This window comes from Theropithecus gelada, chromosome 12 (assembly GCF_003255815.1).
Source record: "Theropithecus gelada isolate Dixy chromosome 12, Tgel_1.0, whole genome shotgun sequence".
NCBI lineage: Eukaryota > Metazoa > Chordata > Mammalia > Primates > Cercopithecidae > Theropithecus > Theropithecus gelada.
The window spans coordinates 108,791,360-108,804,201 of NC_037680.1; the positions used below are offsets into that span (position 1 = coordinate 108,791,360).

Sequence of the window (12,842 nt, forward strand, 5' to 3'; positions counted from 1 at the left end):
TTTTTGATGGACATACTAAGTCCCTGAGTTTCAGTCTTAGAAATGAATTTAGAATGAAGAATTTAGAGATGAAGCATGTAATTCTTTGTTTCTCCCCCTTTTTCTGGCTCTTCAAGCCTCTCACTGTTTCTGTGAGCCCTTTGATATCCTTTCAGTAAATTTCTTTTTTTCTTTTCCAGCCAGCATTGGTCTTCTGTGCTTACAAACAAGGACTTAGACAGACTGTTAAAGATGTTGATATTAGGAGACGAATGTAGGAAACAGAACCTCAGGGACCTGTGAGAACAGTAAATGAGTTAGATGGGTTGGAACTAACTCAGGTTCCATTAATTTTCAGAATACAAAATAATTTTTAAAATGACTAATTATTACCTGTCATCACCAGAATAAAGTTGTTTTTAAGGTAAACAACATTGTTATAAGTATTCATCTTGTACTCACAGTGTTGAATTCCTGTGTCCTTCAAATTTCAAAGGTTGTGATAATAGGTCCCCCATATCTTCAGTTGGAACTTCATTCTAGTGAACACAGGTAATAATTTTGTCATTTTTGAAAATTAATGGGACCTGAGTCTTTAATTGTCTGGGTTGCTGGTTACAAGCAAGAAAAACCACCTCTGGTTGGGAAAGGAATTTATTGAGAGGATGTTGAAGAACTCACTGAGCACAAGACTTGAATGACCTGAAAAGGAATGTGAACTAAGGCAACTCTGGAAAGCCAAGAATAAGAAGCCCAGCCATCATCTTTTATCAGGGTTAGTTTGGTTATAATGCCAGTTATTCTCTTACCACCACTCTTGCAGGACACCGTTTTCACTGGATGCTGCCGCCACCGCTGCTATCACGAGAAACCATGCTAGCTGTCGTGAGTGAATCCTAAGCAGCCTTTTGCCTGTGTGTTTCTGTCTTCACATTCAAAGTCTTGAGTTGAGGCAGAGTTTAAGTCACATACAATGTACTGGATTTCGGTTGTCACAGAGTGAGAGGGGTCTTGTATAAAGAGAGGCCAGGCATTGTGTAGTAGGAATCTGGTCACTTCTATGATGGGAATTGTAGTCTTTTGTCCTGCTTATAGGCAGCGTGCAATTCTTCCCTTCCAATTTGTATGCGTCTTCTTTTTCTTGCTTTATGGCATTCACTAGTACCTCCAGTACAATGTTAAATAGTATTGGTGAAAATGAACACCCTTGTCTTCTTTCTGCTCCAAGGGAAAGCATTTTGCTTTTCACCACTAAGTTTTACGTTAGTGCTAGGATTCTCATAGAGGCTTTTAACCAAGTTGAAGAAGTTCCTGTTACTCATGCCCTGAAGGCTTTTGCCTTAAGTGAATGTTGAAATTTTGTCAAATGCTTTTTCTTCATTTACTGAGATGGTTATATGTGTTTGTTTTTTGTTTGTTAATATGATATATTGATTGATGTTTCAGTGTTGGACAAATCTTGCATTATTTGGTCATGATGTATCATCTTTCTTATATATTACTGATTTCTGTTTGTTAATAACCTTGTAAGAATTTTTAAATTTTCTTTTTCAATAACTTTGATATACCTTTGTAAGAATTTTAAGTCTGTTTATGAGAGGTATTGATCTCATTAATCCTTTGGTTTTGATATCAAGGTAATGCTGTCTTCATTAAACTAGTTGGAAACTATTCCATCCACCTCTATATTCTAGAAGAGTTTATGTAGAATTGGCAATAATTCTTTCTTAAATACTTGGTAGAATTCACCAGTGAAGCCATCTGGGTCTGGAGTTTTCTATGTGGGAAGGTTTCAAACTGTGAATTCAGTTTCTTTAATAGTACATTAGAGATAATAAATAATAGATATGTTAAATAGGAATATTCAGGTATCAATTTATTTTAATTATCCTACGCAGTTTGCATCTTTCAAGGAATTTGCTCACTTCATCCAAGATGTTGAATTTATTGTCTTGAAGTCATTCATTATTCCCTTATCTTTTTAATGCTTGTGGGATGTAAAATGGTGTTTCCTCTCTCATTCTTGATATTGGTAATTTGTGTTTTTCTCTCCCTGTTTTTCTTGATCAGTCAGGCTAGAAGTTTATCTTTTTGTCTTTTCAAAAAATTAGCTTTTGAGCCAGGTGTGGTGGCTCACACCTGTAATCCCAGCACTTTGGGAGACCGAGGTGGACAGATGACTTGAGCTCAGGAGTTTGAGACTAGCCTGGGCGATGTGGCAAAATCCTATCTCTACAAAAAATACGAAAATTAGATGGGCCTCAGCTACTCAGGAGGCTGAGGTGGGAGTATCACTTGAGCCTGGGAAGTTGAGACTGCAGTGAGCCATGATCATGCCACTGCACTTCTTCCTGGGTGACAGAGTGAGACCCTGTATGAAAAATAGAATTAGTTTTTGGTTTTATTGATTTGTTTTCATTATTCATTCATTTTCTTTTCTTTCTTTCTTTCTTTTTTTTTGAGACAGACTCTCATTCTTTTGCCCAGGCTGGAGTGCAGTGGTGTGATCTTGGCTCACTGCAACCTCTGCCTCCCGGGTTCAAGTGGTTCACCCAGCCTCCAGAGTAGCTGGGACTACAGGCATGCACCACCATGCTCAGCTAATTTTTGTAATTTTAGTAGAGATGGGGTTTCATCATGTTGACCAGGATGGTCTCAATCTCTTGACCTCGTGATCTGCCCGCCTTGGCCTCCCAAAGTGCTGGAATTACAGGCATGAGCCACCGTGCCCAGCCTATTTGTTCATTTTCTATTCATTGATTCTTGTTTCTTCATTATTTCTTTTCTTCTCCTTACCTAGAATCTAATTTGCTCTTCAGTTTTCTAAGGTAGAAGCTTAGATCACTGATTTGACACTTTTCTTCCTTTCCTATGTGAGCATTTAATGCTATAAATTACCCTCCACACAGTGTTTTAGCTATGTCTCACAAATGTTGACATGTTTTGTTTTCATTCAGTTCAAAATTCCCTTCCTCCCTCCCTCCATTCCTTCCTTTCCTTTCTTTTTTGATATAGCATCCAGCTCCATTGCCCAGCCTGCGGTGCAGTGCTGCCATCTCGGCTCGCTGCAGCCTCCGTTTCCTGGGTTTAAGTGATTCTTATGCCTCAGCCACCTGAGTCTCTGGAATTACAGGTGTGTGCCACCACACCCAGCTACTTTTTTGTACTTTTAGTAGAAACGGGTCTCAAACTCCTAGCCAGGCTAGTCTCAAACTCCTAGCCTCAAGTAATCCACCCGCCTTGGCCTCCCAAAGTGATAGGATTACAGGTGTGAGCCACCATACCTGACCCCAGTTCAAAAAATATATATATATTTTTTGAGACAGAGTCTCACTCTTTCACCAGGCTGGAGTGCACTGGCATGATCTCGGCTCACCTCAACCTCCGACTCTCTGGTTCAAGGGATTCTCCTGCCTCAGCTTCCCAAGTAGCTGGAATTACAGGCAGGCATCACCACGCCCAGCTAATTTTTGTATTTTTCATAGAGACAAGGTTTCACCATGTTGGCCAGGATGGTCTCGATCTTCTGACCTTGTGATCTGCCTGCCTCGGCCTCCCAAAGTGCTAGGATTACAGGCGTGAGCTACTGCGCTTGGTCCAAAATATTTTTTAATTCTTTTTTTATTTCTTCTTTAACCTATAGGTTGTTAGATTTCCACATATTTGGGGATTTTCCAGATCGCTTTCTGTTAATTTTTCTCTCATATTTTTGCTGTCTGGCTTTTTGATGTATTTTATGGGAGAGACCACTGATTTGTGGAGAAAGTACTCTTCTGAGCCCACATTATATGGTAGGAGCCCACAGGTCAGTCTGCAGGCTGCCAAGATCATAGGCTGGTGGGCAGGTGCACAGGTAGACTGGGCTGGTCTCTCTTGACTAGTGTGAGAAATGGGGCCAGCCCTGCTGCCATCACTGCTGCATTCCAGTAGCAAGCCTGAAGATTGGAATTTGTTCTGCTTATGAGGCAACCACCTCCCCTATTCCTCTTTACCACTCTGCACATAAGAACTCCAGCAGCCAAGCATCTACACTTACTTAGGAAGCAGAACCTTTTTCATAGAAATCGAATAGCCCCGGAGAATGTCCTGATGCCAGAGCTAAATTTCTTGCAGGAAGAGTTGAGGGCGGACTCTTGGATCACCCTGGTAGATAAGTAGACTTATACAACAGAGGAGGTGGCCATTTTTGGTCTCCGCAATACCCTTTACAAAGGCAGCCAAGGCCCATAACACATTTCCTGTTGGCTGCCTGTATTCAACGCACAACTTTAGACTTGTGATGTGGCATGACAGTACTTATGAGAATAGAGAGCTGTCAATTTGATAAGGAGTGAGATCTGCCATCTGAAAGGTGGAACCCTGTGCATAATGTGAGCATTGTCCTGTTAAATGCAATTTTATTTTTAATGGGCCAGTGCCCTAAAATGTCAATGGGTGACTGGTTTACAGATAATTTTAATTTTCTTCTCAGTGGATTTTGTGTTTTCTAACTTCTCTGCAATGAACATGTATTACTTTTGTGTTTAGATAAAATATTTTAAAATTTTAAAGATAAAAACTCATGGAGTTGTGAAATAGGAACATCAGAACTAATCTAGTAAGCATGACTTAAGGTACAGGCACTCTGAAACTAATAAATTTAACAGCACCCTGGGTTGATCATAATATCAATTTTGACTTCTCTGTGAAGAACAGTTGGAGGGGTCCTAAGAAAATCCCTCTGGTTCTGTTTCTCAAGTCAGAATGCCAAATAAAAAAAGGTAAAATTACACTGTAGTTACAGATTTAACAGGACAAGAGCACTACTATCTCTTCTGCTTTCCCCTTATCCCTCATTTGCAGACGATCGTGTTTCTACTGGTGGAAGGGCAGGAGATTTTAAACTTTCCTACTACCTTACTTTTAGAGAGGAGACAGGTGCCTATATTCCATTTGTTTGCTAACCCAGTTGTTCCCTTTCTGTTCTATCCACAGGCAGCTGGCTAAGAGTCTTGGGCAGGCTGGTGAAATTGAGCCTGAAACAGAAGGAATACTAACAGAGTATGGCGTGGATTTCTCTGATTTCTCTTCAGAAGTTCTAGAATGTCTTCCTCAAGGCCTGCCATGGACAATTCCACCAGAGGAGTTCAGCAAGAGAAGAGATTTAAGGTAAGCACCTGAAACCCTTTAAGAACGTATTTCTCCCTTTTTGCCTTAACTTTCCTAGGGAATAGGCTTAGATGTTTTCATCTTTCCATGAACATTCAAGTTCAGTTCAGTTGGGAATAAGTGCTTCTGTACCACAGTTGGCAAATTATGGCCCACAGGCTAAATCTAGCCCACTACCTGTTTATATACAACCCATGAGCTAAGAATGGTTTTTACATTTTTGAATGGTTGGAAAAAATTAAAACAAGAATAATATTTTATGAAAATTATATGAAATTCAGATTTCTGCGACCATAAAGTTGCATTGGAACATGACCATACTTACTCATTTTCTATGTTGCTTATGCTGTTTTTTGCACTACAACAGCCCAGATGATGAGTTGCAACCAAGACCGTATGACCTGCAAAGTCAAAACTAGTTACTGTCAGCCTTTTATGGAAAAAGTTTGCTGACCCCTGTTCTAGACCATTCTGACTTCAAAAGCTACAGCGCCCATCTTATCATTGCTATACGCCATAGGTCTGGTCAAGTAAAGACTGTTATCTAATTAGAAGTGCCTTCCTTTAAATGGGCCTCTCCAGGCATAGAGCAAAGGATTCAAGACTTCTGTACTTGGAGCCTCATTTTAAAGCCTTACTTTCAGGTCTGGAATTTGTTGGAAAGTACTTTTGTGGTATTTTTATAACAACATCTTCTTTGAAGATGTTTCTTCATTGTGGGATGTTAGTTCTTTTCTGATATTTCTCTTCAGAATTTGGTTTCAGTACTGGCATTCATTTTGGATGCCACATGGAGATATTTAGAACCAAGAAACTTTTCATACAACCCACTGAGGCTGTGGAAGGTTTTTGCTAAGGTCATCCCATGTCAAAGTCTTTACCACCACACTTGCTTGCTTCATGCAGCTGAACTTATGACACTTTCAGCTCTGGGTGCCCGTTACCCACCTAGTTTGTGAATACTCCCTCTCTGTACCCTCTTACTATTGTATCTTTTAGTAATTTATTGCCTTTTTCTTTTCTTATTGAGGTTAGGCAAGGAAAAGGAGATGACCATTAGTGCCCTTTCCTACTTGTTAGTATCTCTCATAGAACACATATTACATTTGAAGTCAGTTAACCCATATTGCATTCCTGGATTTTAATAGTAACCCCTCTATCACTGAACCCCTGCTAGCACATGGGTGTGTTATCTCTTCAGGGGCTCCGAGGTCTTTGGCCCATACCGTTAACCTCTCGGAACCTTTGTTTTCTCATACACAAATTGAGGGGTTTGTTTTCTGAGGTCATTTCCTGAATCTAGGAATCTATCAAATGATTTAATGGGAAAAGAATGTTAGAATAAATGGTGGAACCTTATTGTTTAGTAGAATTTAGTATAGCCGTGCTGCAGTATCTATCAGCATTTTAAATGTACCTCCTCCTGCACCCCAAACTCTACTCAAAAAAGTGTACAAGAATGTTCATTGCTGTCTTGTCATAAAAGTTAAACATTAGAGACACTGCTAATGACCATCAATAAAGGAATGGTTTAGTAACCTGTGTTATGTCAATATGATAGCATTAATTGCAGCTCTGCAAAAAGGAGCTATATCCATGTTGACTTTCCTAAAAGAATGGCTATAATACATTATTAAGTAAAAGAAGCAAGTTTCAGAGCAATATGAATATGAGCCTATATTTTGTAAAGTAATACAAAAACTGCATAAATGTACACATATGCATATATATGTGTATATATATACACATCAAAGTATATCTGCATAGAACAAGACCTGGAAGGAAATAAACTGTTAACAGTGACTACCATGGAGAGTGGATTCAGTGGAGTGGTAAGGCAATAGGGAAGTGAACTTTGAGTTTTCATTTTGCATACTGCCATACTATTCAAATTATTATTATTATTTTTAAGACAGGGTCTCACTGTATTGCCCAGGTGGGAGTGCAGTGGTGCAATCATAGTTCACTGCAGCCTTGAATTCTTGGGCTCAAGCAATCCTCTGCCTTAGTCTCCCAGAGTGCTGGGATTATAACATGTGCCACCACACCTGCCTAATTCTTTTATGTTACTTTTGTAGAGAAGATGGGGTCTTGCTATGTTGAGCAGGCTGGTTTTGAACTCCTGGCCTCAAGAGATCTTCCTGCCTTGGCCTCCCAAAGTGTTGGGATTACAGGTGTGAGCCACCATACCTGGTCCAAATTTTTTTTAAAGTAATTTGTATGACTTTAAAAAATTATAAATGTGAAAGTCACAAAATAGAAGTATTCCATTTTTTCTAGCCTTTTAGTGTACAGGTAAATAATACGCATGTTAGTCGTTATAGGGCCCAATATTGTTGTAAATTCCCACTGTCTTCCCACTTCTTTGGCTCTGTCTTCCCACTTCTTTGACCTTTATTGCCTTCTGGTTTAGACCATAGAATAAGAAGTCCTTAGTGAGACCCTGTCTCTACAAAAAATAAATAAATAAATAAAATATTAGCCAGGCACAGTGATGTGTGCCTACTTGGGAGGCTGGGGCAGGAGGATTGTTTGAGCCTAGGAGTTTGAGGCTGCAGTGAGCTATAATCATGCCACTACATTCCAGCCTGGGCAATGGAGCAAGACTGTCTAAGGGGGAAAAAAAAAAAAGAAAAGAAACCTTGCTTTGCAGAAAGCCTCGTTAAAATATATCTTAAATACACACACACACACACACACACACACACACACACACACACACACACACACACACACATACGNGTGCCCTGTGAAAGGATCCAAAGACAGAAGGAGTTTATAGGGTGCTCTCTGCTATTAATGAAGTAACAAGGATTTTTTTAAAAAATTACTTTTGGGCGGGGCGTGGTGGCTCACGCCTATAATCCTAGCACTTTGGGAAGCGGAGGTGGGCAAATCATGAGATTGAGACCATCCTGGCTAACATGGTGAAATCTTGTCTTCACTAAAAATACAAAAATTAGCTGGGCATAGTGGTATGGGCCTGTAGTCCCAGCTACTTGGGAGGCTGAGGCAGGAGAATCGCTTGAACCTGGGAGGCGGAGGTTGCAGTGAGCCGAGATCGCTCCACTGCACTCCAGCCTGGCGACAGAGTAAGACTCCATCTCCAAAAAAAAAAAAAAAAATTACTTTGGGCATGGTGGCGGGTGCCTGTAATCCCTACCCAGCCTCCCAAGTAGGCACACTTGGGAGGCCAAGGCAGGGGAACTGCTTGAACCCAGGAGGCGGAGGTTGCAGTGAGCTGAGATTGTGCCACTGCCTAAGCCATAGAGCGATACTCAGTTAAAAAAAAAAATTACTTCAACCTTAAAATATGTTATCTTTGCCCATTATCCTCAGGATTATGTTTCTAAAATTCAAATCTGATTTATTTTACTCCTTTGCATTTAAAATTTTTCTAATGTTTCTTAATGCCTAAAGTAGTAATCTCTGAAGTTTAGAAATTATTACTTTAGGCATCAAGAAGTAATATAGTAAATTACCACTAATGCTTGTCTTTATTTTAAAATGATAAATGAATTTACTACATTGCTAGTCTATTATGTACATTATAAACATAAGTAAAAATAGAAAAAAAATGTGAGAAATAAATTTTTAAATACTTTCATTTTACTTACAAAAAGTATAGAAAACTGTATATAGTAATTTTACTTTTGGTGAAAGCAGTATGATTGAATAATATTCTTTATTTATTAAAATTTTACTTTAACAACTAGTAATATGGAAATTCAGAGGTCTGATTCTAAGTTCTGTATATTTTGGTACTTGGTTTTAATGATTATCATAATTGGAAAGGATATATGTTTAGAAGATGTGAGTTGTGCTTACAAAATCATAATACTCATTTCTCAGTCCTATTCACCAATTATATTCCAATTCATTTTGAAATTCGGCTAGTAAATTTCCATCTTTTCTGATGTCAGTTCTTGTTAATTCATTGAGAGATGCTGCATTTTTAGATTAAAAAATATATTTATAATCTCCAGTTACTCATTAGTTGTTATCTTTAAAAACTAGTTAGAAAATTCGGCCAGGCACATTGGCTTACACCTGTAATCCCAGCACTTTGGGAGGCCAAGGTGGATGCATCACCTGAGGTCAGGAGTTCGAGACCAGCCTGGCCAACATGGTGAAACGCTATCTCACTAAAAACACAAAAATTAGCTGGGCATGGTGGCAGGCGCCTGTAATCCCAGCTTCTCGGGAGGCTGAGGCAGGAGAATTACTTGAACCCGGGAGGCAGAGGTTACAGTGAGCCGAGATTGTGCCACTGAACTCCAGCCTGGGTGACAAAGCGAGACTCCATCTCAAAAAAATAAATAAATACAAATGATTCTATTAGGAAGTTTAAGTCTATGGATATGAATATTTTTGTAGTTTATACACTTACATCATTTTAGGCCCCAAATAATATAGCAATGGAAGTATTTCAAAACATCCATTTAAAAAAAATGTTATCTTTAAAATTTGAATATGTTATTTTGTTTTCAAAATGCAGTAATTTGTTTTCTTATTGTTAAAATGTCACCTTTACCTTGAAGGGACAGATTAAGCATGTTTAATTTTCCTAAAGTATCTGATATGTTACATATGACTGACAGCCATTGTTTTGAAATCATAATGTGGCTGGAGTTGAATTCATATTAGACACAGAAGAAATGTCAGTGTTGCCATTTTTCTAGTATTAATGATATTACTAGGAATATTAGTGGTTTAGTATTATCTTCAATATATGGACCTTTGCAGTAATCTTTTTTAGCCAGTTACCTTTTTTGCAAGGATTAGTTTAGCTAAAACTAGGCAATATCCATAAATCCATGTATCTGGGCATGAGTAAAGACCCATTAGTTGCAGTTGGCAAAAGCATAGGAACTAAGAGTGCTGCTGTCATTGCGTTTGTGTTCTGGAATGCCAACTCTTTCATCTGTACACCTCACCTACCACCTGACCCACACATCTAGTGAGGGTGCCAGGGTTAATTCATGTAGTTATGTAGTGTCAGTTAATTCCTTATTTTTAACACACTTAAAGAGAAGCCATAAGTGTGTGGAATGAGCTCCAGTGATGTAGTTGGTTAGCGTGCAGTACCATACAGCAGTAGGTAAGCATGTTTAGGTAGTTGGATCTGATAACCTTTTCCTTTTCTTTGGCTGGTTTTATGATGGATTTATTCAGTTTTTATACCAAAAATATTTATTGAACATGATCCATGGGCACTGAGGATACAACAGTGAACAAAAATAGATGTATTTGCTGCCCTTGTGGAACTCTCAGTTTTGTGGCAGAAGAACATGAATGAAATTATTAAACAGTAGTCAAACGTAGAATTGTAATGAAGGAGGGGGTGCTTGGTTCAAGTGCTTGTGATCATGTGGTTTCTTCTGCTCTGAGGTCCGCTGCCTTCAAAGAGTTTTTGAAAACAGTATTCATTTTCCTAGGAATGTCAAAAGAAGTAGGATTGAGTCCCAGCACATGCTGAAAAATATGTGCTATATTGAATAAATTAATATATATTTTGTAAACTAATAAAATCAAACCTTTTTCAAACATTTATTTGCACATATTGTTTTTTATATATATATATATATGCCAAGTAGTAAGTTAGCCACTGGAAATGCAAAGACAACCAAGGGCCAGCCCCTGTTCTTCAGGGAGACAGATTCGTACTCAGATTTATTACAGCAGACAATGGCAAGTGCTGTAAAATAGGTATGAACAGACTGCCAGAGTCATTGGTGCATGAGGTGAGATCTGAGAAATGAGCAGGTTTAGAGGGAACTAGAGTGACTAACGTTGTCTTCATTTTAGTGATAGTCCATGGCTGCAGAAAGGCAGTGTGTTCCCTTCAGACTCCAAGATCCTTCTATAACAGGGCTTGCAAGTCCTATGGTTTGGTCACTTGATCCCCTGTCCTGGGTCACCCTGCCTCAGAGCCTGCAGTGTTACTCTGGCTCTAGCTACGTAAGAACTTCTACATACCCGTTTAGGTTTGGTATTTGAACAATTATATTTGGAACAGAAAAGTTCCATCAATCTTTAAACCTCATAATCCAATTATGTCAGTAAAATTCCAGTTTTTTGGTCCAATGGAATTGGGGTAATATTTTGCAAACTGAAGTTGAAAGAAATAGTGTTTATTTTGAAAAGAAAAAATGGTTGGTTAGCAATTTTCAAGAAGTTAGGCTTGCGTGAACTCCTAGGGGCGATATAGCCCTCCCGATTGGGGTCACCATTTTTCTGGACCTTCAGCTCTAGTCTCTGGAGAGTCCCTGCTTGCATGGTCTAGACCTGTAGCTGTCTTTAGCAGGGCATCTGAGGCTTTAAAAAAGAAAAGCAGCGTAAGTGCTGCAGAAATTTGAGGATCAGGAAGATAATATGTCCAAGGAAATTGCTTAAAGGGGGGTTGCACCAGAAGCTGAAGAAACCCAGAAGTTATTTCTGAGACTGGCTCCAGTTATTTCTAATTTCATTCATATTGTTTTGTTTCCTTTGTTGCTAAACTGGAATAGGAAACCAAAGCCTAAAAGCTCAATTAAAGTGGAAAATGAACACCTAAATATCGGAGGGGGAAAATACCACGCTAAACTGATTTTTATGTTTTTCCTGTAGTTAGTATTATTATGGAAGTTTGAATCATGTCACTTTTCAGTAAAACCATGAGTTTCATTGGAGTGGAGGTGGTTTCTATAGCTTTTTACAAGAGAACTTGTGGGTATCTATTTCTTTACTATTCCCTCAATAAAAAGGAAGCCCAGTGACCTCCACCAGACCATTACAAATGTGAAACTTGGCACTTAAAATTGCTTGCTCTAAATTTTCCAATTGCTTTCTCTCTTTTTTTTCCATTTAATGTCGTCCTGCCAACTAGTGATTTTATTATTATAAACAGGACATTGTATTCACTTTTAAGAAGAAATATGAAGCTGGAGGTAAAATTACAAACTGCAGCTTCTCGGCTGCCAAAATAGAAAACAATGAGCTAAAAATACTAAGCACAGAAAGGGGGTTGTGGTAAGAAATACTGAAAAATCTTCAAGATGGAGCTGTTCCAAATAGACAGAAATTTCCTCTCACTTCAGGTAAAACCAACCTTGAAATAGCAACTTGAAAGGAGAGTCATATAATACTAACCTCTTTCAGGTCAACCCATTTGTGGGAAAGCTTTCAAACATAACTAACATTAAATGACTAATGATCTTGCTGTTTATCAGGAAGTCCAATATGATTAAATTGCCATTTAGAAAATGTTCCCCTGGTAAGACAGTGTGGCAGCATTGAAGGAGTGCTAGAAGTTAGTCCTAGTTCTCCCCAGGGCCTAGGTAGGTGATTTTAGGCAAATCAGTTAAATCTGGGGAAGTGGAGAGGAGTGAGTAATTTTATCTTTTGTGAAATGGATTTTTGACCAGATTAGGATTTTTCAAAACATGTTGCTAGGTCATGAATAGGTGTCATGCGGAAAAAGGATCTGTGGGTAAGTGTTTTTGGAAAACAGTGGGTTAATAGATTTCTTAGAGATTCTTCTCATGGATTCTGGTGGAACTAGTATTCCTTAGAATACATTTTGCAACTTTCTGAACTAGGTATTTCAAACCCCTCTACCTGTAACAGTGCATGACTTTGTATTTGAAATGTCTTTTCTGAGTTATTTAGAGCTATCTCATTCTTGGATTTGAAAGAAAATGGTATCCCATCAGTGACTGTCTGCCGCATTTATC

At 38.7% G+C, this 12,842-nt stretch overlaps 1 protein-coding gene across 1 annotated transcript in view; it reads left to right on the forward strand.

The window, feature by feature from the left end:
* Nucleotides 1-12,842, forward strand: part of DIS3L2 (DIS3 like 3'-5' exoribonuclease 2) — a 378,448-nt gene that overhangs the window by 198,572 nt on the left and 167,034 nt on the right. The window contains exon 9 of the mRNA XM_025404797.1: nt 4,954-5,127. Within this exon, the coding sequence (XP_025260582.1) occupies nt 4,954-5,127 (174 nt within the window). The remainder of the gene's footprint in view (nt 1-4,953; nt 5,128-12,842) is intronic.